The following is a 26,985-nucleotide window of genomic DNA, read 5'->3' on the forward strand; positions in this document are numbered from 1 at the left end:
ATGGTGGGCAGTGATACCGACTTCCAGATGCCACATATTGTTGTTCAAGCTGTCCCTGATGCCAGGGCTACTCTATCATAATTCCACTGGCTGCATCATACTGCAAGTTCCTACTTCTTCCTTTACTTGTCTTTAAAAACTTGGGTGGGGTGCGAGTAAAGCATAAACTGACAATGAAAGTTTCTTCAACACACTGCCATATGAACATGTCACAGAACATCTGCTTCCCAATTCCACTCCTGCCAGCAAACCATTTCCTTATTTTGCACAAAGCTTGTTTTCCCTCCCCCCATTCTGTTTTCAGGCAACTTTTACTCCCCTTCATGCAATAAAGGGAGCATCTGGCTCTGAGTTTGATGGGAGATTAGCATTATAAAGCAAAATAGTGAAGAGAAGGACTTCAACTATTTCCAAAGATCCAGACAGAAAATGAAAGGCAGCAAAACTAATTTATAACGAAACTGACTTTTATATAAATTATAAACCCATCCAGTTTAAAGCAGATCACTTGTGGTTGTGTCACTTAATTCCGTAGAAGGCTGAAGCATACATAACTTCCACAGTCATAAATTACAACAAATAATCAGGAAGAAAAAGTTTAGATAAGGCTGCAGATGTAACAAAAAACCCTTTTATATTAATGAAGGTTAAAATAAATCATGATTTAACAATGATTGCAAAATATAAATGCAATTTTTGAACAGTTAAAACTTCTAAAAAGATACAAAAACAACGGGCAATACAGGTAGGCATTGCAAATTTTTCTTTATGAAGAGAAACGTAGATGGAGAACTCGTCACCTTTATCAGACAAATGATTTAAAGCAAAGAAATCAATTGAGGAGGAAATCTGTAGAAGGATCTTGGCTCATGATCCCAGTAGTATAAAAGCAATAATTTTCAGTCTGTAAACAGTAGTCTTGGTAGCTTTTCTAAACACATGGTTTATTTAACCACACAAAGGATAACAGCAGCAATGGGTTATACCCTGGATTTCCTATCAAATCCCAGTGAAGGTGTATGTGCTGGGGGGGGAATGCTCTTTACTTTAGTAAGAAATATATATTTAACTGTACACAATTTATAGGGGTTGAGAAAAGATTCCCAAAGGCTCAGGAATTAGTTAGTCATTTCTGCATACCCATCTAGTTGCCTCTTTTATAGACAAACCCTGGAGTTTTAAGAGCATCTGATTTTCATGCTAGAGAATTAGTATAGAAACATCTACTGTGTAACAAAAGAATCACACTGTTTGACATTAGGCTTAGGGTCAACTGGGTGGCTGCAAGTGGAAGTGGGAAAACAGCTATAATCTGGGAAAAACTGAACATTCCTCCTGAACTGGTATCGAGCAAGGTTTAAATGCTAGTGCAGACTGAACACAAGCATGTTTAGTGCCATTTCTGAACGTGTGACTAATGCTTGGTTCCACCCACTCTCAGAACTCAAGCCAGCTGACTAAAATTAACACAGCCAGATGTATAACCCAGTGGTTGCACTCTTGTTCAAAGGGAACTGATGGTGAAAAACATGTTTAGCAAGTTCTGCTTTCTAGCGGACACAAGGCTTTAAGGCTTGTAGTCTGAACTTACTTCACTAAAATTTTCTACTGTTCAGTTCTGCTGGTAGTAGCAACGATGGACAGGAACTCCAGCATATACTACTGCACTGTCTGGTCGTGTTCAGAGCTCTCTGCAACTGGGTAGTTAAAAGTGTCAGTGTTTGCCTGGAGCCCTGTCTATACTAGCGAGTCCTACTGGTGTTTGTAAGGTGTGAATATTTTAGCCAAAAAGCCTAGTGCAGACTTCACCTCAGTGCCACTGTGCAATCTTAGTGATGGGACTGCTTTCACTTAAACTATGCATTTCAAATGATCAACTTCAGTCATGAGTCTTGTTTTAATGTAAATAGCACACTTGTCTTTCCAAAAGTATTTCCATACAAACATATAAGATAGTTTGCTCAGGAAAGATGTTTCACTAAAAAACAGAGTTAATACATTTTGGTATTGTTTTCCCCCGGCCCAAAGCACTTACCAGACACTGCATCTACATCATAAGCACATCCATCACAATTCAAACAACTTGGAGGAAGTCCTCTTTCTCTTTTAGGAAGGGGAAAAGTAAAACTAAATCCAGCAAGAGCAGCAACTTGAAATTTTACACAGGGCTTTTAAAAAAATACTCTTGTCAACATTCTAGCATTTCTAACAAAATGTATTCAGAAGAGACAACAACACTAGGATTGTCAGCTCTCTTAAAACTTTAAATATAGATTTCAGATTATACTTGCTTTTCTTTAATCAGAAGATAAGAAATCTGTAAAAGTCTCAAGTGTCCCTCACATCCTAGGTGCAACATGTTCATATTTGTGCCTATTTGTTTTATAAGTGTGTCTGTATTACTCTTTAAATTAAAATAGCAGAAATGCAGATTTTATGGGATCAGATGATGCAATTACATCTCTCTAACAGAATGACTACTGTGTCTATACTTGGATAATCATAAAAAATTAGTTACAAAAGGAAACAGTTACAAACAAAAGAGTAACATTCTCAGCCTCATACCACACTGGAAGCAAAAATTACTTCTGCCAACTTACAGCCATAGAAAGTTGACAGGACTCAATTCCATTAAAATTATTTAAGTACTTAGTCTTAAAATTTCAAGCCCCTTTTAAAGTCACAATTACTGTTTTACACGAAACTGACATGAGATCAGAGTCAGTGGTGTCAGACTTCACTGCAGATATTAGGTACAATGCCTCTAGCTTTTTGCTGAAACAGTGATCAGGCTTGTAAATTTTTTGAACCACCTTTCCACTAGAAACAATCTGTATGTAAACTAACACCACCCCCTTCCTCCAACAATCGCTGGGGTTCAATCTTAGAGGAAACTGCATCGGTACTAAGCATGACTTACTCTGACCCTCTTCAGTTAATGACGAGCATCACTGGAAGGCAGTATATGCTTAAATAAAAGATGTGCTTCCAATATAACATCATCTCTCTCTGCTGGACCCATATGAGATCAAGTCTTTTTTTCAGCAGGGCCATGTGGCTTGTCAATAGAATAGACAGCTCCAGAACTAACCTGCTTTAGTGGAAGAGGCCACACAATATGCTCTAAGGTTGAATGTGGGCATCTACAATTTCTGCTTTTCTAAGGCAAGGACCATATAAAACCTATAAACACTGTATGGCAGATGAAAATACAACTCCTTTGAGATATATGCTTTATACTGGATTTCTATTGCTGCTTCTAAAGATTATCTCCAGTTGTCGCTGGAGACCAAAAGGGAATAAAATTGAATTTTTCCTGTTGCAATATGCTTATGAACATGTATAAAAAGTGGTCAAACCCTGATGGAGGGTCCCTGCTTCTGGTTTATGTACAATAATTTAATCAGCTGAATATATCTTTAATACCTAAAAAAAATATTTATGATTAAAGTCCTTCATGCATTTATGAGGAAGTTCTGGATTAAAGTGATGGTATGTTGGATGTTGCTTCTGCCTGGGATTATGGTGTCACTCTGTTGTCAAGTCCTTATGCCTGGGGTGCATTTCTTAAATCTTTAGTTTTTTTATGGTATCAAGTCTCTTTTTCAGCAGCTCCCCAATTTCCTGAATTGAGTGCTGGTAACTGCTTTGGACCTTTCCTTGCACAGTCTTTGTAAACTTTTTTTCTTCCTGCAAATCAAGAAAACACAGTCATTCACCCTGCAGGTTAAAGACCATTTTGTATTTTAAATTCCTCTGTAAAATTCCCCACACCCTCTTTGCAAATATTGAAATGGAGAAAAAAGTCCAGTTTGAAGTCGTACACTGTAAGGGGGTTGTGGTAATAGTTTGAATTTACTAAAAAGATCAGAAAGCTCGTCAATCAAGAATAAAAACCCCACAAGCAGTAATTTTTTTTTAAACTTAAGTTAATGTTAATTTTACCTATCACAGGATTATTAGCACATCAAAATTTCTTGACACTTGCAGGAAACATCCTTGTATAATGAATTTAATGCCAAAAAACGGCTTCTCTTAACCCCAAGTCAGTTACAAGACAGACATTTTAATCCGGAAATTATTTATTAAAGCAGGAAGTCTCTTAAATATAAAACAAATTGCTGAAATCTAAGTTTTCATAAGACTAAGGCTATGTCTACAAAATACTCCACTGGTGGTGGTGCGTAGGGTATGTGTAGCTAGATGCTGCAGTGAAAAGCAAGCTGTGTCCATGCTGTAGTGTGTAGCTACACGTCAGGGATAGACTCCGGGAAAGGGCTTCAGCAGCTCCACACTGCCAGAGCCTTTCACTGAAGTAAGGAAAGACTCTGGCAGGAGGGAAATCTCCCTTCCAGAGTCTTTTCTTGCTGCGGGGAAAGGAGGAGCTGCCTGAGACTCTCTCTACTGCCTTCCCACTACTGGAGTCTTTTCCTGTGGAGAACTTGTCTGATTCAGCTGACACAAACTTCAAGGACCTTTTCAAAAGCACCAGTAATTGCGTGCATTCACAATTTTCTGGCGTGCATGTGTACACACCCACCCACCTCTCTGAAACTCTGGCCCCAACTAATGTTATACAGCTTATGCACACTGACACTCTCCCAGTAAAGTATAAATAATGAATAGCATAGCAAACATAGTATGCAGGTAGGAAAACCCCACAAAACTCCCAGCCAATGCATTCTTCAGGGTACCAGAAAAATCAATACATGTGAAACTTATGTTTTCTTTAGGCCTCTGCAATTCTGATTTCCAAATTCCCTCAATGCTTGGCAGAACATAAAGGAAATGTGTAGAAGTTGCTGACTGAATGAGTTAGCAGAAAATTTACTTGTGCCACTCCTAGATCATTAAAGAACCAGAAAAACAATAAGGTTTGAAGTGCTGAGGCAATTCTAGAAAACACTTCAAGGAAAATGTAAAGGGATAGGATAATTTGAAGTCTAGTCGATAAAGAAAAAATAAATCTAAGGAGTTTCATTTGCCCCCACCAGTTTTTGTAAATGTACAGTGAAATTTTCATATTTAAGATATGAAATTTCACACAGCAACCGTAGAGAAGAAAGACCAACAGAAATGGGGGAAATTGTACACAAACTGCAATCAAATGCATACAGTCAACAATGAAAAATACAATTTATTTTTCTAATCTTTCAGTTACAAGTCAGACCTAAGATGACTGTAAAAGCAGCACTTGAATGCAAACCCAGAAGTGTGATTTTTAAGTTACAGGGAATCTTGTCTTCACGTTAGTCTGTAAAGCTCCTAAAAGAATGTAAAAGTTATGGCGGGACAGACAAGCTGAGAAGAGTTTGTCTGAAAGCAACAGCCCCACAGATCTGATTCTACAACTGTGCTATGCGTCTATTTTCCAGAGTCAATGATAGTTTTGCGGCTACAAACACTGTCCATTCAGTGTTTTGAGCAGCTTACAGCACCGTTCTACAGAGTTGGGTTTTTCTCTTCAGTCCCATTGGAAACATTTCTATCAGTTCATACAAGTCTTTTAATTAAAAATTGTAACAGCCCCCAGCTATTTTAGGTGAGGAGAGCATAATTTCACAACAGAGAGTGATTCTTATACTCATTCCTATTTGGAAATAGCACAAAATCATGGTTCTCAAAAAACCCACCTCACCTGAATTATGCTATGACTTGCAACTTGTGGCCAACTTTCATAACCTAAGGTGAGGCAAGAACACCAATCTACTTTAGAAAAGACTCTCAGAACACATTTAAAGATAAAGAAATGGCTAGTTCTGTGCTTTATTTGCTAAATCAGATCTGTACATCTGAACTTGATCCTCCACCACTCAACGCAAATGATATTTTGAGGCAGGCCGTTATTTCATTGAAAGACAGATTCAACAAGTGGACAGTGAGTACGTCCTGTTGGAGGATAATGTGCTTATTTCCTGGTGTCATAATATCTTGATCCTTCAGGGCATCTTCTCCCTCATTTAATCAGAGAAGCATTCACTGCTTCAAAAACATTTCTTCACTGGAAATAATTTTCATATATATCTTAACACATATTGTGCCTGACGTGTCTGGGACCTATAGATTCCTGTCCTTGATGCCCACTGAACCGCTAAGAGTTAGATGGGAGAGCCATTTTCTTTCATATGGATTCAGTAATTTCCCTAGCAACTTTTATTAGTCAGAAATAATTGAACCAAAAGGATTTCCTGCCACAACTGTGCTGGTCTTTATTATTTGATATTGTCATGTCTTTCTATACTGAAAATAAGAATATTCATTTTCCTGGCAACAAATTAATGTCACACACAGCATTTTGTTGTCCACATACTCAACTCACTTAAAAAAAAATAGATACATAGGTTTACAATTCTCAGGTTCCAGTTACATTTTTTAAATTAATCAATTTGTGGAAATAAGCAAGAAATGACCAGTTTAGGGAAAGTTACTATGCTGGGCTCCACATGATAGGAACTTTACCACTCTGGGTCAGTTTCAACCAACTATGACACTATTCTTTTTAGCTAACAGCAAACAACTGAGTCGGTCACATCAGTGGTTATAAAGCTTTTTCAACAGGTAACATTTAAAGAAGAAGGTAAAGTTAGCCAAGATATATTCTCTAGGTTTATTTTTTTGTTTTTAAAAGAAATCACATAAAATAAGGTATAGTTTCTTACCTGTGAAAGTAAAGTGTCATCTATGGACAGTTCTTCAAGTTTAAGTGCAGTCAGAATTATTTCGAGCCCTTTGATATGATCTATAACATTGGAAGTTAACGTCTGTAGCTCAGTAACATAATCCAAAAAACTGGTAAATACAGGAGGCTATGGAAACAGTAAGAAGTGATATTAAAACACACTTTTACACCCATTTTAAATATTTTTGTATATGACACTCAAGTCACTATTTTAAAATAAAATGATTCATTTGTGTCCAAACCCACAAATGTCCTATTCAAATATATCTTAAAAAGTAGTACTGGCTGACAGGCCGGCAAGCATTTCCATTTTGTGAAAAACTGAGCTCTTAGAATTTTGTTATCATTATGCTATGTAATGAAACTGACTCTATAAGCCCAGCAGTTAAGGCATGTACCTGGGAGACTCAGGTTTGGGCCTAGGTCTCCCACATCCCAGATGCATGCGCTAACCACCAGGTTTTGAGCCAGTCAGTAGCTCAATCACTCTTGTTGGAGTTGTTCTACTTGGTATAAATAATTAAACATTCACTAGGCCAGAGAGAGTCTGACTCTATTGCCCAGTGGTTGGGGCACGCACCTGGGATGTGGGAAGCCAGGTTCAAATCACTGCTCAGCCTGATTCAGCCTGGATCTAAGAAACCTTCTTGAGGAAAGTTTCATCGAAACAGATATATTTCCATGACAGGTTTCAGTTTAGACCACCTGGCATTTTCCAACGGAATTTTTCAGTGATTTTTTTTTCCAACTAGCACTGTTCAAAATTACATTTCATTTAGCAGTTAATGTTTGTAAAAAAAACAAAAAACAAACAAAAAACCCTCTGAAGATGAAAAATATTATGTAACTTGATAGTATCCTCATTTTAGAAGCCTTTATCTTGAAAAACTTTTTTTGTGGGAACAGTTTGGAAACTGCACCAACCTTGGACTTAAGATGGTTATATACAAAATAGAAATCATACTAACTCTATCCAACAGGCTAATGCATACACTCAGCAGTGCTGGTTATGATATATTCCATAATGTTGCATTTTCCCATTAATTTTCAAAAGCACATAAGCAACTTACAAGTCCCACTTTCAAAAGTGATTTAGGAGAGCCCCTTAATGGAGGTTAAGCTCTTAGTCACTTTTGAAAGTAGGACTTGGGGTGCTTTTGAAAATTGCACCCATTCCCCTTTACGGAAGCATCATAGGATTAGAACTCATGTCTCCATTGAGTTGCCTACCATAACTACACTGGTCTCTTTTTTTTTCTTTTTCCTTTTCTGTAAGCTCGATTTGAAGGGTCGCAGGACACTATCACAGTAACTTGACACCCATAGGGTGATGGACATTGTCTGAAAGGAAGAAAAACAGATGTACAAGTCTGGTACAAATAGAAATAATACTACTGGAGCCATTTTTAAGTTCAAAATTATGCCCTTTATTAAAGACTTAAAATACAGTAATTGGGATATAAAGGGAATAGAGAGATGGTCTCCATAGTTGTACATAAAAAATTGGGATCTGTGCACTTCATTTATTATGCTAAAGTCCTGAGCACAGTTAATTCTAAAATATTTTACCATTATCTTCATCTACACATCTCATTTCCCAAAAATTACACCAGACCCATTCAAGAAACAAAACTTTAGGAATCTTGATATTCTCCTGTCTTAATTCCAAGTCTGGAAGTCAGGTTTTATTTTTGCATCATCATCATGATTATTTGTATAAAGCTCAATGTGAAGAGGCAGGGTTCAGGGAGCCCCAAGGCAGAACTCAGAAGAGAGCAGGATACAGATTTCATCTTGTAATTTGGGTTGTTGTAAATCAGAACAATTAAATTAGAACAGCTGGAATTTCCAAAGCGACCAAGAACTGCAGTAAATGAAAAGCCGCTTACCTCAACAAAGAAGACTAAGTTTTCTAAAATGTTTGGATGAGTTTTCAAGATGCCATCTCTGACTTCCATCAAGTCACCTTTACACTTACTGAACAAGTCTGAAAAAAGGAAGACAATTCTTATGTTCAGAATAAGGATCAATACAGATGCTTACATATTTTCGATGTGGTACACATTTTAATAAACTACATGAAGCTACAAAAAGACCCATTTCAAACTAGTGTATGACAAGATACAGTTAACCAAAAAGACGACTTCTAGAGTGGATACAGTTTTCAAATCATTTCTGAATGAATCTGTAATGTAAAGCCTTTGTCAAAAACTTGGTATGCGATTTTTTTCTATTGTCTTGTGCATTTGTAATTACGTGCACCTGTCACATCAGTATAGCCAGAAATGGAGTAGAAAGTCAGATAACCCAACATTTGCCAGCAAACAGGTTCACCTGCAGGTTTTTAATAATAAACTGGTTTAAATCAAAACCCAGGCGGTCTGCTTACACGAAGAAAGATAGCTACAGGTGGAGATGAGGGAGAATATAAGGAAGGTTAAGAACAGTAAAAGGCCAGTTTTACATGACTGTCCTTTTCTGACTGATTAAGAATCTCTTACTGCATTTTCACAGCACTCTCACTAACGTCAGTGAGAGAAATCCAGCTCTCTTCCACTTACAGATATTCTAGTAGCTTGACGTTCTTCCTGTTATCATGCAGGCAGTTCTCTTTACATGCAGAATTTTACCTTTAAACTTGCTAAGTGCTTTTACTCAGTTACAGGATTAGTTTAAACCTTGTGTATGCGATTTTAGTGCTTGTGAAGGGTGCTGGACTGACAGACCTAGGGAACACAGCTCCCTATTATGCACAAACCTGATACAGCAGAGGCAGTACCAACTTCCCAACCACATCTCACCAGAATGCCCTAACCTTGACCCGAAGGGAAGGTTCATTCACCCCTTGCTCCCTCTGCTAGGGCTGCCAACAAGGTTGCCAGTTAGTGCCTTGGTGGTGGTTTGTGAGACATACAGACCCCTGTATGCTGGGAACTGGACTCAGTTCTAACCCATTTCACACAATACCAGGCAGCAATCACACGTTGGTAACTTTTGGCCATTACAAATTGACAAATTTCGTTAAAATCCTTTTAGGGTTTTCTCTTCCTCTTTAAATAAATGTTACATTATAACCCCACACACAGAAGTGCCAGAGCATTTGGCTTTGCTGCTGTATAGGGTGCTGGGTAGTATAACAAAACCATTCTGTGCTTAACAATGCAAGCTAGATCTGTAATGACTGATTTTTCGCTTTAAAATTACCTTAATGTCTGGAATGAAGAAAGAATATTTCTAAACAGCAGATAAATCATTTGGGATTATTCTTATACCACCACAACCAACAAACTAGAATTCCAGTGTGCGACTGGTATAAACCCATGGTTCTATTTGTTTATTTATTTATTTGGGGTGGGGGGATGGGAGGGAAGGGAGTGGGGGGTGGCAATGAAACAATAGGACATAATACTATTCTCAGCCTCCAGCAATTTAAGGATGACATTATCAAAGAAGCCTAAGTGAGTCATTTTAAATTTTAAAATCACTGAAGTGTCACCTTGGCTATAAATGTTTATTCCCAAACTATTACTTACCTGTTAATTGTTCTAGTAAAGTTTTAAAACTATTCCCTATCCTCTCTTGGATTTCTGTTGAATCTTCTGAAATAAAAAAATGTTACAAATACATCTTTTTTAAATAATGTTTTTTGTGCTTCAGAATACAAAACAATTTAAAAAAACCCATAAAAATATGCACTGTATGGAATGCTTCAAGTGTGACTGACTGGTACATTAATATAATTGTAAGAAAATTCAGGAAGACAAGCACACAAGATTAAATAAAGCTGTGATTTTCTTCACAACCTAAAGTGTCACACAAAAAATGGTCACTCTACACATGGTTGGTTTATCAATTTGTTTCCAACTCATTAATATAATTTATTAACTAAATGCAAAGCCATTTTGAAACTGTTTAGATACACCTCCACCCCATGTGACACCCCACACACACTGGTTTAACCTCCTTGCAACCCAACCACTTACCTAAGCCACTGGTATCTAGTTCATAAATATCACTAACAAGATAAAACAAGCTAGTCTGGCACTGACAGCTGCCATTACTGAAGAAGCCAGCCATTCGGGTAGGAGGAGGGCCAAGGACAGGATACTAGGCAAGAAGGAAAGAAAAAGAAAGATGTTGCAGCTTTTCCTTAAACAGAAAACAGTATTGTTCTTTGGCACATCTCAGATTTCAGAAGCTACAAACTCAGGATCAGTTAAGTGAATGTTGCAGCCTGCAGAATGTTACAAGATGCACCGAGTTTCTGTGCTTGTATTCATGGGCATTAAAGATTCTGAGATCACTTTTCCTTAACAGGTACCTGAATTTTGTGCTCAAGAAACTGCTTCCCTGAATCCACTGCTGTTTCCAGTTGTTGAAGCAGAGACCGTATTGTATCAATTTTGGACGAGACACCATTCTCAGCAGTCTTTTCAGAGTTCTTTGGGTGAACAGTATGACTAAGCGTTGGGAGTCCGCTTACTAGCCTTAAAGTTAAAGATCGGATTTGCAACCAGATGGTTTCTTCCTCCAGTGACTGTTTCCTATGCTCTTCAGAAATGTCCCTAGAGAAAGGCACCAAAAGGTTTTTAGACAAATGTTTTATATTCATAACAGTAGCAAGCTTCCATGAACATCCCTTATCCTACTCTGGTGCAGAGCTTTGGAATCCCATGTGGAAAGGTGGGAATGACTAGAAATTCAGGGAATGGTATTAATGTGAATAAGTAAGAGGAGAGCATTGTTAGAAATTGTAAATGATGCTCTTGTTAAATGTGCAGTTAGCCAGCCTAGAAAATATTTAAGTGACACTTGGAATTTATCTTGAAATGATTTTCTCCCTAAAACACATTTCTGAAAGACTGACCCCTGCAGGCCTTTGTACTCACCTGTCTTTTGGGTCCCAATTAAATAAGACCGTTAGGTCTCTGTTGTCATGCAAATCTTTCCATGGAATATCATCTTCCTCTGGACTCAGACTCATGGACTTTATACTTTCTTCTAAACTGGTTGATCTAGCACATAAATATTAGTATCATTAAACCAAACGTTTAATAGCTGAGGTGAAAGCCCAACCCACTGATATAGTCTATACTCTCTACAGAGCACATAACTGTTAGCTACACCATATAGAAAAGTCAAACCTACCTACTAGCGTTAAAGAGAGAGAACGCTGGTGGGGACAGCAAACTAGCCACTAACATGGATTAACTGGAACTTGTACTGAAGGTAGTAAATGTTATTGGAGGGATTAGAAGTATTGGATAAAGTTTTTATTACAATAAATGAGTCTATGTTGTACTTCAATAGCATATTCCATCAGAGCACCTCAAACGTTAAACCTCCCAGCATCCCTTTGAGGTACCCTAGTAATATAACCCATTTTACAGATGGGGAAGCTAAGGGCTTGTCTATACTTATAATGCTGCAGCAGCACAACTACAGTGCAACCCACCTCCCCGAGAAGTGGTAGCTAGGTTAATGGAAGAATTCTTCTGTTCACCTAGCCCTGCCTATGCAGGGATTTAGGTTGGCTTAACTATGCTGCAAACACCTAAGTGATGCAGTTAAGCCAGTCTAATTTTGTACTGTAGACCAGGCCTAAGGCTTACAAGGAAAGCAACTCTGGTGACCTGTACCAGGTAGACAAGAAGCACTCGTTCAGGAAAGGCTGCTCTTCCCATGCAGAACTCCTGACTGGTTTACTGTTTGAGTTACTGTACTTTTGTCTCTGCCATACTTACATATTTGCTTCAAGTAAGAGGTCTAACAACATCCGTTCAGTGCGGACTTGTGCAAAGTGAAGTGAAGTGTTCAGCCTGTTCCTAAAAGCAATGAATTCTGGGATCTTCTCAAATGCACCATACTTGTAGGCTTGAATAATATATTCTGAGGTCTAGGAAGGAACACACATCATCTCTGTATTAGTTGCCATGATAAAGTAAAAACAACTAGAGTCTTAACAGGGTTACAGCCAAATCAAATTGCCATGAATCTGAAGGTGCAGAGTCTATCAAGCACTTATCACTTGGGAGAACTGTGCAGTTCTGCTTGCCCAAGCCTCCCAGACACAGATAGTGGTGTAAGCTTCGCTGCTTTCCTTCCTGGGACAGTGTCTAGCAAGCTACCAATTTCTTTATTAAACAAATGAGCCAACACTAAGAAACGGCAAGTTGGTGCCACCCCTAAAACTGAAAGGCAATTTTTTTTTTTTTTTAATTGCGGAAGCTTCCTCTTTTCTTGAGATCTTGTTATGCATGCTATAGAAAGTGAGGGCATCTCGAACAAAATGCAACCATTTCACTGAGAAAATCCATTATAACCAAAATAAATCTACCCCAGATTTTCCTGTGTCTGACTTGGGCATGTGCCATTGTGTGTTACTTTCACATAGGTTTAAAAAATTACTCATGCTACACTTTTGCTTCTCATTTTTATTAGGTTTTGAATACAGCATCACAGGATAACACCATGCGGCGTGTACACATTACATCTCAATACAATCTAAATCCCAAAGGAAACATCAGAATCCATGCATTAGTTTGCCTCCCCTCTCCAACGAAATGCAACAATAAAAGCTTTAAACCAAGATTTCAGGCCCATCCAAGTGTTCCCCATGAAGAGATCTATATGAGTAGGGAGCCCAAAATGAGCACTTATTTTGATGTAAATATCAAAATATAAAGACATATGAAGCAATTCATGCACCAAGACATGATAGATACTTTACCAGAATTACTCTATCAATGAGAAATTCTGGAAAATCAGAATGAAAACCACAAATGAAAGATTATGGGATGAACTCACACCTGACATACACCAGATCAAGTCACCAGTGTGTTTCTATAATACGCTATACCAACTGATTGAACCTGGTCTGAAGAGTTTGAGAGACTGTACTTAAAGCCAAATGTCACCGTATGTTTGCCAAAAACAGGGAATGTCCGTTTAGCCAGTTCTCTCCCTGTCTTTTTACCAAGCAATTTGGTTATTTGCATAATATGAAAAATATGCCAATATTCAACAACATACCCTCTGATAAACAGCCTTGCAGAATTCATTTCAGGCTGCGGGATTACGCCACGGGCGCTAATTCAACAGCATCGACGCGGCTTTTAAATCCCCATGGGACACCTCGGTGCTCTGTTTGCCTGCAGTATCTGGAGAAATTAAAGACGGACGGACACAAGAAAATTAAAGAGATTACTTGTGATTCTGCAGATTTAAAGAAGGACTCTCTTGAAAAGGATGAAGTTGCCTTTTTAGTTTTGGTCAAGTACAGCAATACTGCCTCTTTTCCTCCTGGTCTCTCTCAGAACAGGAATATTCAAGACTGTTGAACAGTGCACCCCACAGGATTCCTTAATGTTGGTCACCTTGTCAGTTTAATTCACCTTACCAGGAGGCATACATTCAGCAAGCAAGCTGAAAAATGCATTAGTTTAAGATGATCAGTACTGTTCACTAAGAACAACTGAACTTTTATGTGAGATCACTCAATTTAAACCCCAAATGTACTGTTTCAGGCAAAGTCCAATGAACAAAACACTACAGGGCAAGTTTAATGTGTTCTGTATTTGGACAGGATGGTGGACACACATGTTTTGGTGAAATTTCAAGCCTTCTAAACAAGAATCTAAAAAGTAAGGAACAAGCATCAGGCAGTATCTTAACCCAGCTAAAAAGGTAACTTTTAAAGAATAGTCCTCCTTTAACATTGCAGGTAGATGTTGCTGTGGAACTAGAAGGGGATCCAGGAAGCTGATGTCAGAATTGTTAGTAGGATGAAGAGGCAACCCCCTAACTGAACAGCAGGAGGCAATGAAAACTGCAGGCAGATTCTGAACTAAGGACAGTCGAGGTGTGACCTCTATTAGAAGCCCTATTTTTCCACTGTTGACATGACATCGTCCTATTCAAACAAAACTCTGGAAATGAACCTTTGTCTCCTGCAATTTGCAGGACAGACAGGATTTAAAGATAAATACTACAGGCAAGCTGGTAATGCTTACCGTAGTGTAGTTTCCATTAAACAAATCTAAAACTGGTGAGTACTGGAAACTGTTCAGGTCAGACGATAGAGTAAATCAATGCTTGTCTTTCAGAAATCAAGGACGCTACTAGTCAGTCGCCTTTAATGACGTCTCTGGAATGCTGTATCCTTGAGAAGAAAAATGACATGTGTACGTCTTCAAAACTGTGTCTTCAGATTAACAGTAGAAAGAAGTAGATAGTCCAAATGCATCTTTTTCCACTTTGATTCCAATTCTTTGAGATGAGAGTAAACCAATACACTAATCCAGGTAAAGAGTACTCCACGAATTCTGAAAACTGAACTGACACACCAGATTCTGAATAGCGTGCCTCCTGCCAAGAGTGTCCCAATACCACATGGAATGCGATTCAATAGATCTTTATATGGATATGTGCCCTGAGCGACAGAAAAGGGCAACTGAGTCTTCTCCATCTCAAGCATTTTTATAAGTCATACTGATCAGAATAACCTTAGCCTAAATTGGTGCCTAGAGGCAGTAATGCAGCCTGATGTTAGTTGAATCTGAGCTCTTTTCCCAATCAATATGACTTCTTGCCGCTTTACAGTCTTTAGTGCACTCAGTCAAGAGAATTATGTCCATTAGGTGTTTTCTTCAAATCTTTATTTTTCCTTCTTGGCATGTTGCAGTCAAACTTTTTATCAATGAAAGTCACTTTGTCCTGAATTGCAGTCTCTTCCACTGAATTATTTGGAAACAGATCAAACATGGCTTAACAAAATCAAGAGAGTAACTTCTCAATGAAACAAAAAGAAAAGCCACTATGTTGATAAATCCAAGACTCATCTATCAAAAAAATTAATGTTTCCATCCAGAATTTTGTTCCAGTATAATGAGTGCACACCCATCACACACAGTCCCAATGATCTTGACAAATAAGTTCAGCAGAGGAAAACAAAAAAAAACAGACAAGTAAATGATAACACAAGAGAAAGCTAAGACGTCATCTATCCAGCATGTCTGCTGCACAAGTGTGGTTCTCTGCTCCACTGTCACAAGATCTTTTCTGTATCAGTTGCAGACACATTTTACAACTAAGATCACCACTTCTATTTCCACCCTTAGAAGACAGTTAAAGCGTTAGAGAAACCTTACACATTGAAAGAACTTAGCTACTGACAGACCAAGGAGATTCTTCTTCTATGCAATGACTGCATTATATGCATCATACATGCATTTCTACACAGTACAGATAACCCTTACATTTGCATTTGATGTTAGAAGGACAAAATGAGTTTTAAACCATCCACTGGGAGCCAAGAATTCCTAAATTCTAATCCCAGCTCAGACAATGACTCGAAGTGTAGGGAAATCAGTCATTCTGTACCTCAGTTTCCTCACATCGGTAAAATGGGGATAATTTTCTATTACCTACCTCTCAGGGATGTTGTGATGATCAACGTTTGTAAAGCAGTACCATGTAAGTGCTCGGTATTAAAATTCATTCTGTGGTACAAAATATACCTCCTGAATTCATCGTGGGGAGCAACACTTCTATACAATCATGTAACAACTGCTACAGATTAGAGAAATTTCTTCTATTCCTAATTGCCTAATAAATACTTACCCCAAGACTAAGAAATGAGCCTAAATATCAGTACTTCTACATCTAGTCATGTTTAAACAAACAAACAAACAAAAAACTGACAATGCAATTGTGGAACACCACTGATATTTTTCCTATGGCTACACCAAGATTCTTCCAGGAAATGTAATTCACAAATAAGAGAGTCACGACAATAATAATTAAAATGTGTTAAGACTCACAAGCAAGCAACTGAATTTTTCTGAAGGTCTAGCCATGTGCATTCACATTTTAAGAAGTACCAAATGCTCTTCAGGGAGTTTAGTTGCTCTTTCATTAGCCCCACTCCAAAGAACCCCATTATAGTTGAGAGACTAATCTTTAAATCAGGAAGACTTTCCTGCAAGTCACCGCCACCTTTCACTCTGCTGGCCTGGTGGTGGCAGTTGAAATGTGTTTCCATTAGCACTGCAGAATCCTAAATCCTCATCTTTATTTACTGTTTCAAAGTATTGCAGCTAATTTTTACATCTGTTCTGCTTTACTGAAGCCAGTTTTCAATAAAGTTAGTTTAATTTTTCCTCTCTTCATACCCTCACCCTATTCCCTACATATTTACTGCACTATTATGACAACCTGCACTACTGAGACTAACCATACATAAATTATCCTGCTTCAACCAGTCTACTGCCACCACTCATTCAAGCCACCGGGATCTCTGTTATCAACCTGTGCTGCCAAGTAACTTTCCAAAATGCTAAATATGAATTTATGCCATCATGGACTAGTCACTTGCCATGTTATTTTTTATTTATAGTAATACAGAAATCACTATTCTTTAGCCATTATATCTAAAATGGCCATAGCAGCACTTTTGAAATAAATGTATAATATATTGACTTTTAGAAAATGAAAGGTCAAAAGCAGAATTCCAGCAAGCAATGAAATTTTGTGGTAGAATTATAAACCTTTCTGAACAGAAAACAAAAAGCTGAGCCAAAGCTTTGCTATAGCCGTAACAAGCTGCTATGTTGTAGATCCAGTTTTTCTATTGTGATCCATCCACAGCAAACCCTGTATAAATCCTTCTATCACACGCATGTTCTTTTCGTAGTAACTTGGACACAACTGCTTTGTTACGAGTCATGAGAGAAATTAGTGTCACTTACATCTTTCTGGTTGGAGTGGAAAAACCTGAGTGCAAAATTGCAGGATTGGGATGCAGCGGCATATTGACCCAGGGACTCTGCATAGCGTGTCAGAAGGTAACTGAAATATAACACAATAATTTGAATTATACACTGTCACACAATGCCCTGAGAAGATGAATTTCATTAAGAGTCTCATTGACCAGAGAATCACAGCACAGCTTCTGTCTTCATATACAATTCTCAAGGGAGTTACAAGGTAATGGGAATTTGACAATGTTCATCTCAATTTTTTTTTAAATGTAAAGGTTCCTCTTTATTATTATTAAATTATAATTTCACCTAACCAGGAACTGCAGGACACAGAGCTCCTCTTTCTATCTGATCCAAGAGGCAAAATCTTTTTTAAGTTGATATCCACAAAAAAAAGCTTCAAGACCCTTCCCTGTACTTGTGATCTGTGGGCAAGTTTACATTTAAAATACACTGGCACAGCTACACTGCTTTAATGAAGATGCTCTAAGCCTGTTGGCTTAGTTATTCCACCTCCCTGAGAGGCAGTAGCTATGTTGGTGGGAGAACCTCTCTTGCCAACATAGTGCTGTCTACACGTGGTGTGTGTGTATGTAGGTTGGTATAATGATGTTGCTCGGGGTGTGAATTTTTCACACCCCTGAGCAATGCAGTTATACCAATATAGGTCTGTAATGTAGACCAGACCTTTTTTTTACTACAGCACAGTCTTGAGACTGCATGACCAGCACTGTATGTCAGAGCTAAGTTTTGCCTCCATACCAGGCATACAAATTCAAAAGGCATTTTCAAAGAAGGAAATCAGTAAGTAGGTCCCCTTCACTCAGAGGTACTAAGATTTAAAAGTAACCAACACAAAACCACATAAGAAACAAATGGCAGAACTAGAAATGGATTGAGGGACATTATGGTGGAGCTGAAAAAGATTTCAGGTCTGTGTTTTATATGTAATACTAACTCACATTTACATAAGCACCTTTAATCCCACATGCTATTTTGATAAAGCCTCACAGAAACATGGCTCCCTCTGCGGCTAAGTGGCAAAGCATGCTGCAAAACCATAGGGACAGTAGGGGAAATCTGATTCAAGGGGGCCAGGATAAATCCTCCACCTTATTAAAAACTCCATGGGATCTTCACTGTCCACCAAAAGACAAGATCTTGGTTTTTAAGATCTCATCTAACAGATCTCTCTTCCCCTCCCCAATGTGAACTGCATGGTACTCATTTTACCCATTTCAAAAGGTGGGAGGGCTGAGCTGATCCTTCCAGCATGGAGTGATCCTTTTAACAACATATTACTGGTTTGTCATTCTAAAGACAACTGAAAATAGAACATTTAAAAATTGGGGGCATGGTTAGCGGAGAGCCAGTGTGACCAATTATTCTGAGTATACACTACCCACCCGATGGTGTCGTGCTGTACGTGCTTAGCATCAAGGCTGGAATAAAGCTCCACAACAGGTTCAAATGCACCAAGCATGCAGTAAATTCGAATGAGCAGCAATTTGAACTGAGCATTAGAAGGACTGTGGGTTAATCCTTCTTCTAATAAAGTCAAGGACTGCCACACGGCCATCTCTTCACCTGGTGATGAGGAGACAAGCACACACAGACATTAGGTGTGAACGGGGGGGAGTATTTAACAGAGAGCAGGGTTTGAAACTGGCACAACAATTACACTGGGTTGAAAAACCTCTCTCATTGCTCCTCAAACATATTTCCCATGCTGCCTGCATGTTACTCGTCCCTTAAAGTTACTTTGAATTATACAAATGTCTAAATAAATGGTATTACGCTCAGCATCAAAACAAGGCATGTAGGGACCTTAAAAATACATTAGAATTCAGCCTGAATGCAACAGGCACCTGCTAGAAGGAGCTAGTTCCAGGTGCCTGGGTCTTCCATTACTATTCACCACACAGTGCAGACCCCCCACACCAGCAGCGTATGACAGTGAGAGAATGACCCTCTGGTAAATGACTCCTGGACCATTTAGGGGTTGTAGACTGTAACCACATCAGAAGATTAAGGGTGCCTTTAAGCACCATGGAGAGGGGGTTAACTGGATACTCCCTGCCCCCAAAAGAGCCAGGAATTTCAGGGCATGTGGCTCCACCTGCCATCCTCCCTGGAGAACCCTGCGAGCTGGAGCTCTCCATGAGATTTCCCAGGATGAAGGACCAAGCATTTTGCAGAAAGGAGAGGCAGTAGCTGTCATACCACCAGGGGGTAGGAGGAGCTCCCTAACCCATAACCACTATTGAGCCAGGACTTTGGGGAGATGTCTGTTGCCATGGTCCCTCAATCAGTAATATCAAAGGGTGAATACCAATGCAATGCCAGCAGTCTGATGTCAGGAGAGACTTTTGAATTTCTCTTAAGTGAAGAGGCGGCTGTGCAGAAGGGAGGGGGCAGATTCTCTGCAGAAGGATACAGAGAGAGGCTGGACTGAGGAAGGATGAGGGGAGAGTCCTAAGCAAGGAGGCAGAGTTCCAAGGATTTTACTGGGACTTAAAAATTGAAATTCTTAAAAAATGTCAGGTTTCAAATGAGTTTTGGGTAAGGAAACACCAGCTCAGAAGAGGATACTTTAAGCAGCAGGGGATAGTTAATGCAGAAAAAATCCCAAATCCACAGAACTAACAAGCCACATGCTGACCATTCAGTCACACCCCCACACACTCAAACCCTTCACTTGTAATATTGCATCCTTGCCCCCAAACTTTGTTTTTAGCTTGTAAGGTCTTGGGGCAGGGACTGTATTGTCCTATAGATCAGAACACACCACCGAGCTAATGTAATACAAATAATCAATAGTAATAGTTAGTTATTTAAGGCTATAACAGAGATGTGTATCTAACATTTAAGTTAAGCAATTTAAGCACTGTTTGTAAAATAAGTTTTGGACAAGAAGGGAGTTAAGCCTCAAGGGGATGGACCCTAGCTATTTTGCTTGAAGACAACAGACTAATGCTGAGTGACTCAACAGTGACACCCTCTGCCCAATAAGTAGCAACTACAACTCAGATTTCAAGGAAGCAAGGTTCAGCCCTCCTGTTCAAGGGACGCAGAACACACATGTAGAAACAGAAAATTATTCATATAGGTTTTAAGAAGAATAAGACTGAAGGGACTTACCTGCCTCTAGCCACATATCCAGAAGCAGGTGAACTGCAAGCAGACAGTAATAATCTGAAAACTGCAATTCAGTTTTCAAACAAGATTTCCCTATAGAGGAAAAAAAAGCATCACCCTGCATAGTACATGTATTATCAAAATCATTACATTCAATAAACAGGGCAACCATTTCTTACATAGCTATGTAAATTGGCAGCCTTTCAGCCCACCAGATGACATTTCTAAAGGGACATTGGTTAATTAATTTTTGAAATCCCAAGTTTCCTTACATCTGTTACTAATTGTCAACGTATTGCTTTTCCTCGTTTATGCTTTTTGCAGTTCCCTCAAAGTGGACAGGGAACAGGTCCGTTTCACTTTTGTTTCTAGTGAGTTTCACTTCCAGGCTCTTCTGTACTAACTAAGTACTGCAGGGTCTGGGGTTACAGACTCCACAGAGGATTGTTTAAAGACAAAGAGCTTTTCAACCAGATGCAAATACAACTACTACTTTCTTTTTGGTAAAATTGAAAAATGTTACAAAAAGTGACAAGCTTTTGGAAATTTGGCCCATATAGTCTAAATATGAATTAACTGCAATGCACTAGTTTCAAGATTTTCTTACCAAACTGCAATCCATGCTGGTATCTTAACATCAACTCCCTGACAACACTCAGCTTTTGTTTTTTATCAATGGTGTGATAGAGACCAAGCAATCTTGTTAGCTGAACCACACACAAGTGTTGTTGCAAAGCTTTGATGTCAGCTGGCAGTGCAAGTTTACCCTCTGCTGGTGCTGACAAAGGAATGATTCCCAGCAACTGACTGATGAACTGGAAAGGAAACACAAGTGTTAAATTTTGCAATGCACTTAGTCACCTCAAGAAAACAGCAAGTCTTATAGCCATGTTCAGAAACTGGGACAAAATGAGATTATGGAGGTGTTATTAACAACTCCATAATTAAAACGGCATTGAAATTTGAAGTTAGAGGGCTCACACCTCAAGATGGTTCACATTCAGATCCTGACCCTCAGAATGCAGGAAGTACCAAAAAAGTCAATGAGACTACACACAGGCTTAAAGTTAACTATGTCTTCAAGTGCTTTGCTGGATTGCGGCCAGAATGCTTCATGCCTTGCTAACTTTGAGCCCCAAGTAGAAATTAAATTCTATTATTATTTATTAAAAATCATATTCATCAGAACCAACCATACAACTCTTTCCAAGGAATTAACTCTCTCAAGACAGGGTAAGTTAGAATTAAACTTGTTCAGTACTTTAGGAATTAAAATGAGTCATTTTTAAAATTACATCTGCAAAATGTTACCATCATTTTCTCTTAGCTAAAAATGGCTTTAACACCACGATGATTACACCTGCTTTGAACAAGTTAGATAACACGGAGCTTAAAGTGTTGGCAGCAGCCTGTCTATAGCAGGGCTACCAACATTACCACCATTGGGAGAGCTGAGCCGATGTTTGCAACAGAGGGATCCCTAATATGGACAATGCCCATATGTAGTTTACATAAATTTTGTTAACAGCTTTTGACTGATCCAGGACTTTTTATTTCACTCCCATCCCCAAGAAATATACCACAATGGCTTAGAAGAACAAGAGGGTGAGTGGCAGGATTCCCAGAGGCTGAAGTCATCTACCAAGCTGCTCATGACTGCTGAAATCCTCTCTCAATTTAAGTTTAAATAAAGGTAGAGGTCAGAAAGATTCTGGAAGAAACACAAATAGTGTCTCAGTCATCTCTCTCAATTGATGCTGATGTGTCCATTCGGTCACTCAGATCTGCTACAGTGTTATTACTTAGTCCCCTAACTAGCCCTAGTGCTTGGCACAGATTAAGAGAAAGACATTTTCCCAGGGAGTATTTACAATTAGACACAGAGCATGAACAAAGACAGACAAGGGGGGAAGGAAAGAAGGACAATGTTTAACACAATAAAGTCCTATTATCTAACAAGCCAATCTTATTCATTCTGATATTTTAGATAGACACTACAGTTCATTCTATGGAGGTTTATCTTCCCTTGACGCTCATGTTTAACTCACATTGCTTCAATGGCAGCTGTTCATGTTTATACAGGGAGAATAAACCTCTTTATGATGATAGATATTTTGGGCTCTACTGTGTATCTCAGACTGTGACAACTTGAAGAGTGAGGAGAGGTTATGCCACAGAAGTGTCAACAGAAGTGATGGGACACCACAGAACTGCAAGAAGGTGGCTCAGTCCTACAAACAGTTACTGAATTACTCCATGCATTCTCTAGTGTGGGAGTCATGTTGCAGGAACAAAATGTGTGTGTGTGTGCGCGTGCATGTGTGTACGTAACCCCCATTGAAGTTATTTGGAACTTTGGCATTTTTGCTTTTTAAGAAACACTTTTTTCCGGTTTGGTTAATTTTATTCAAAATTCTGCTCTGTTCTACACTTTTAGAAAAACAAATTGCTGATATACTGATTCCTTCCCTCCTTGAAAAGATATCACCACTGTCAAAAGCTGCATTCAGCTGACAGCTGGTGCGCTCAGCAGTCTCCAGCACCCCTCGCTTTACTTCACCCAATGCTATTGTTCTTACCTTTGCACACTGGCTAGATGGGAGGAGGTCCACAAATACCTTGAGATCAGTGAAACAGCAGGGTTTGTCCCCAAACTTTTTGAAGTATTGGAACATTAGTTCTTCTGGGTCACCTAACAAAGAAACTCAGTTATAAAGATGCCAGTTCAATCTTTTTTTTTAAAAAAACGCTCACTTAGAAGCAAAGTCAATAATATAACGAGGCTTGGAAGGATTAGATATTTATTGGTAAATTTTGGTGAGCATCAGTTTCACCAGACACACCCACAAACTGAAGAAATTTTTTTTTCCATTGATAACAAAAATTTGCAGTTAGGCAAACTAAGAAAAAAGGCTGCTTGAGAACATATTTGACATGGGGTTCTCAACCTTTTTCTTTCCGAGGCTCCCCCAACATGCCATAAAAACTCAAAAGCCCACCTGTGCCACAACAACTGTTTTTCTGTATCTAAAAGGCAGGGCCAGCATTAGGGCGTAGCAAGCAGGGCCACTGCCTGGGGTCCCACACCACAGGAGAGCCTGTGAAGCTAAGTTGCTCAGTCTTTTGCTTCAGCCCTGAGTGGTGGGGTTTGGAACCCCAGGCTTCAGCCCCATGCGGTGGGGCTTCAATTTTCTGCCCTGGGCCACAGCAAGTCTAATGCCAGCCCTGCTTGGCGGACCCCCTGAAACCTGCCTTTTAAACTATGGCTCAGACACACAGGTTTGATACAGGAGTGGGTGGGCGAGATTCTGTGGCCTGTGTTGTGCAGGAGGTCAGACTAGATGATCATAATGGTCCCTTCTGACCTTAAAGTCTATGATTCTATCCTTGGGCGCCCACAGTGGGCTCCAGACCCCTGGTTGAGAACCACTGTATTAGACTGTCAATTAAATAATTACTGTCTGATCCTCCCACCCATAATTTCCACGACTAGTGAAAATGCTTAAAAACAGATATTCTGTCAAAATTATTTAAGAAAAAGTAAAGTTCTGCCAAGCCTAAATATAACTATGAGGAATTTTCAGTCCTGCAAATGAACTTATTCATAGCAGTTTCTTATGTTCAAAGTTAAACAGTGATTTACAAATCATGATAGTTTCATTTCACATCTTACAGTCAATCAGAAACCTTAACCCATCTGATAAAGAATGAGAGATGAAAAAAAACAGGAGAATATTTCAAGCTACCCACGCACAATTTATATCTGATGATAATATTTACTTTCCTGCATCTAAATGCAAAATGAGTTCATTTAAATAGGGTCTGCAGAAATCCTGCTAATATTAAACCACTTCCTTACTCCACTCCCAAAAGTTTTTTTTTTTTTTAAATCATGAAACCCCCAAAAGTGCATTTAAGAACATCATTGTTCTCATTTACAAGACTGCCAAAGAGCCCAAAGAAATATCAGCCAGTGATTACACTAAGGATGACAAAGGGAGAGGATTTTCAAAATTATTAAGGGATTTATCAAAGCACAACTCCCACTGAAAGTCACTGGGTTTGTGCTCCTAAACTGCTTAGGTGCCTTTGAAATCTCCCCTAAAGACCTTGTTTTAAAAGGTCTAAAACACTCTAGAATTGTTATCAGAATAATATTTGACCTTCTGTAACACCTTTCATCTGAAGATGCTTTATGCATGCAATCCCTGCACACACTTTACATCAGGCACTACTAAACTGATGATCCCAGTACAAAGAGCTTGTTCTAGGTTGGTGTTCTTTCCTTAAGGTTTAATTTATCATCCAATTAGTGGCTCTTACCTAGTTTATATTCATCACTACAACCCCTGTGTCGCAAACGTCTAATCAGCTCCAGTTCGGCTAGATAGGGTCCCCGAAGTGGCCGAGAGCGCTTAGCTTCTTCTGTTATCCTCTCCTCTACAAATTTCACAGCTTGCTCTGTAGAATAATGCACTTCTCCTTCCAGAGAGCTGTGCAGTTAAAGATACAAGTATTGATTGCAAGTATTCTTGTATCGTTCCCATTTCTGAGGCACTGGTAGTAAGTGGCAAGCATGCCTTAACATCACTCCCTCAAAGCAACCAGGTTCTACTGACTCTCGGACCCAGGCCCTGTGAAGGGAGCAGCTTAAGGAAGCTCTAGTGAAGTCACAACTAGAGGGCATTATATGCTTGCCTCCAGAGGGGGTCAGTGCCCTCCTGGAACAGGGACCAGCTTTCGCAGCTAAGTAGCTCGAGCACATTATGTGCCAGCAGCCATGACGACTCTTGAGATAGAGAGCTCTACATTAGCACACATTTACACCAACTATTTACCTATATGGATACACTAAAGCAAGGATGGGAAACTGGTGGCTTGGGGTCCGCATCTGGCTTGCCAAATTGTTCTATTCTTCCCACTGCAGCCCAGATCGGGGTAGGCAACCTGGCAGTCCCAGGGCCAGGACAGAGACAGGGCATCAAATTGCAGGGGGAGGGTCCCGCCTACTCATGTGTTAGGGGACACTGTGGCAAGAGCCAAGGTTCCGGAGCAGGGAGCCGAGCTCAACTCTGAAGGACAGGATATGTTGCCACAAGGTAAGTTCATTCCCAACACTCCCGTGGGGGGTAGGACCCAACCTCCAAGTCTCAAACCCCAGCCCATCAATGGTTTTAGTGGGTTTTGTGGCCCTCAACTACCTTAAAATTGCCCATCCCTTCATTAAAGTAAAACTATCAAGGGGCAAACTACGATTTTGACATCTACTATATGAAGAGGAAAACCCCCTCAGGGATAGTAGTTGACTTACTGCTCTCCTTCTGCTGGAGGAGTCCAGGATTGGTCAATGAGTTGAAAGACTGAATCGAAGTAAATTATATAGAACTGCCAATCATCTGAGCTAAAAACAGGCAAGGAGCAAAATTAAGGAAAGTGCAAATAATGTTACACATACATGCAAGTCTACTCCTTTATAAAAACATTGTTAGATCTTGCAAGTCACAGAACAAATAAAACACATAGGAAAAAACGCACTAAGAACCATTTCCACTAGACAATTTCCCATCTTAAAGGGGCATTGTTAACCAGAGGTTTCTAAAACCAACATATTTCAAGAAACTCACGTTTCTGATACAGCTTGTCCAGATTTATATTTTAAGCTCTTTTACAATGTTTTGGCTCCCATTAACATTTATAAAGGCCTTTCCAACAAGGGAATGTGCAGGTTCAAGAGTTGCACCACCAAAATGCTAATGTAGGAGCTAGGAAATGCATCTGACCATCAACAAACAAGTGAAATTGACTATATACCAAGTGCCGCAGAATGCGCAAAGTAAACCGAAAACTTGTCTCTCTCTCTCTCTCTCTCTTTCTAATGTTTCAGTTGTAGTAACCTTAGCTGTTGCTAGGTCATCCCCGTAGCCCCTCCCCAAGACTCTAGGCAGGATTTCCACTACAGTTACGTTCGACCATTTGTTAAAGAACAGTTCTTCTAAGTAAGATGTTTTTGATCTCTTGGACGGCAGCTTCAGACAGGATTCACTATCAATCCCATTAACTGTGTCCTAGTGCTTACAACAAACCCTCATGACTGCTCTCAGAGGCAGATCTGATCATCCTGATTTGCTCTGTTCTGATACACTGACATGTTCAAAGCAGTAGATGCATTTCCAAGGCAAGTCTATACTGCTGTGCTACATGGGTGCAGCTGCACCGATTCAGCTACACTACTGTAGTGCATCTGGTGAACCGATGCTATGCCGATGGGAGAGCACTGTCCCATCATTTTCACACTCCTTAGTGACACAAGTCACATTGACTTAAGGGGCAGTGTAAATCAGACACCAGAAGGAAGCCTGGCAGATTAAGAGAAGTAGATTGTAGGAAATAGTTGTAGGAAATGAAATT

General features: G+C 39.3%; 1 protein-coding gene across 1 annotated transcript in view; it reads right to left on the reverse strand.

Moving 5' to 3' along the window:
• Nucleotides 1-449: 449 nt before the first annotated feature.
• Nucleotides 450-26,985, reverse strand: part of NAA25 (N-alpha-acetyltransferase 25, NatB auxiliary subunit) — a 43,050-nt gene continuing 16,514 nt past the window's right edge. The window contains exons 9-24 of the mRNA XM_050924255.1: nt 25,889-25,978; nt 24,901-25,070; nt 23,157-23,269; nt 21,185-21,392; nt 20,581-20,670; nt 18,846-19,026; nt 17,428-17,527; nt 12,424-12,575; nt 11,569-11,694; nt 11,001-11,244; nt 10,663-10,786; nt 10,213-10,278; nt 8,569-8,666; nt 7,910-8,020; nt 6,660-6,806; nt 450-3,690 (exon numbers count right to left, since the gene is read on the reverse strand). Of these exons, the coding sequence (XP_050780212.1) occupies nt 3,568-3,690; nt 6,660-6,806; nt 7,910-8,020; nt 8,569-8,666; nt 10,213-10,278; nt 10,663-10,786; nt 11,001-11,244; nt 11,569-11,694; nt 12,424-12,575; nt 17,428-17,527; nt 18,846-19,026; nt 20,581-20,670; nt 21,185-21,392; nt 23,157-23,269; nt 24,901-25,070; nt 25,889-25,978 (2,143 nt within the window). The 3' untranslated portion in view covers nt 450-3,567. The remainder of the gene's footprint in view (nt 3,691-6,659; nt 6,807-7,909; nt 8,021-8,568; nt 8,667-10,212; nt 10,279-10,662; nt 10,787-11,000; nt 11,245-11,568; nt 11,695-12,423; nt 12,576-17,427; nt 17,528-18,845; nt 19,027-20,580; nt 20,671-21,184; nt 21,393-23,156; nt 23,270-24,900; nt 25,071-25,888; nt 25,979-26,985) is intronic.

The sequence above is a fragment of the Gopherus flavomarginatus genome, chromosome 15 (genome assembly GCF_025201925.1).
Source record: "Gopherus flavomarginatus isolate rGopFla2 chromosome 15, rGopFla2.mat.asm, whole genome shotgun sequence".
Classification (NCBI taxonomy): domain Eukaryota; kingdom Metazoa; phylum Chordata; order Testudines; family Testudinidae; genus Gopherus; species Gopherus flavomarginatus.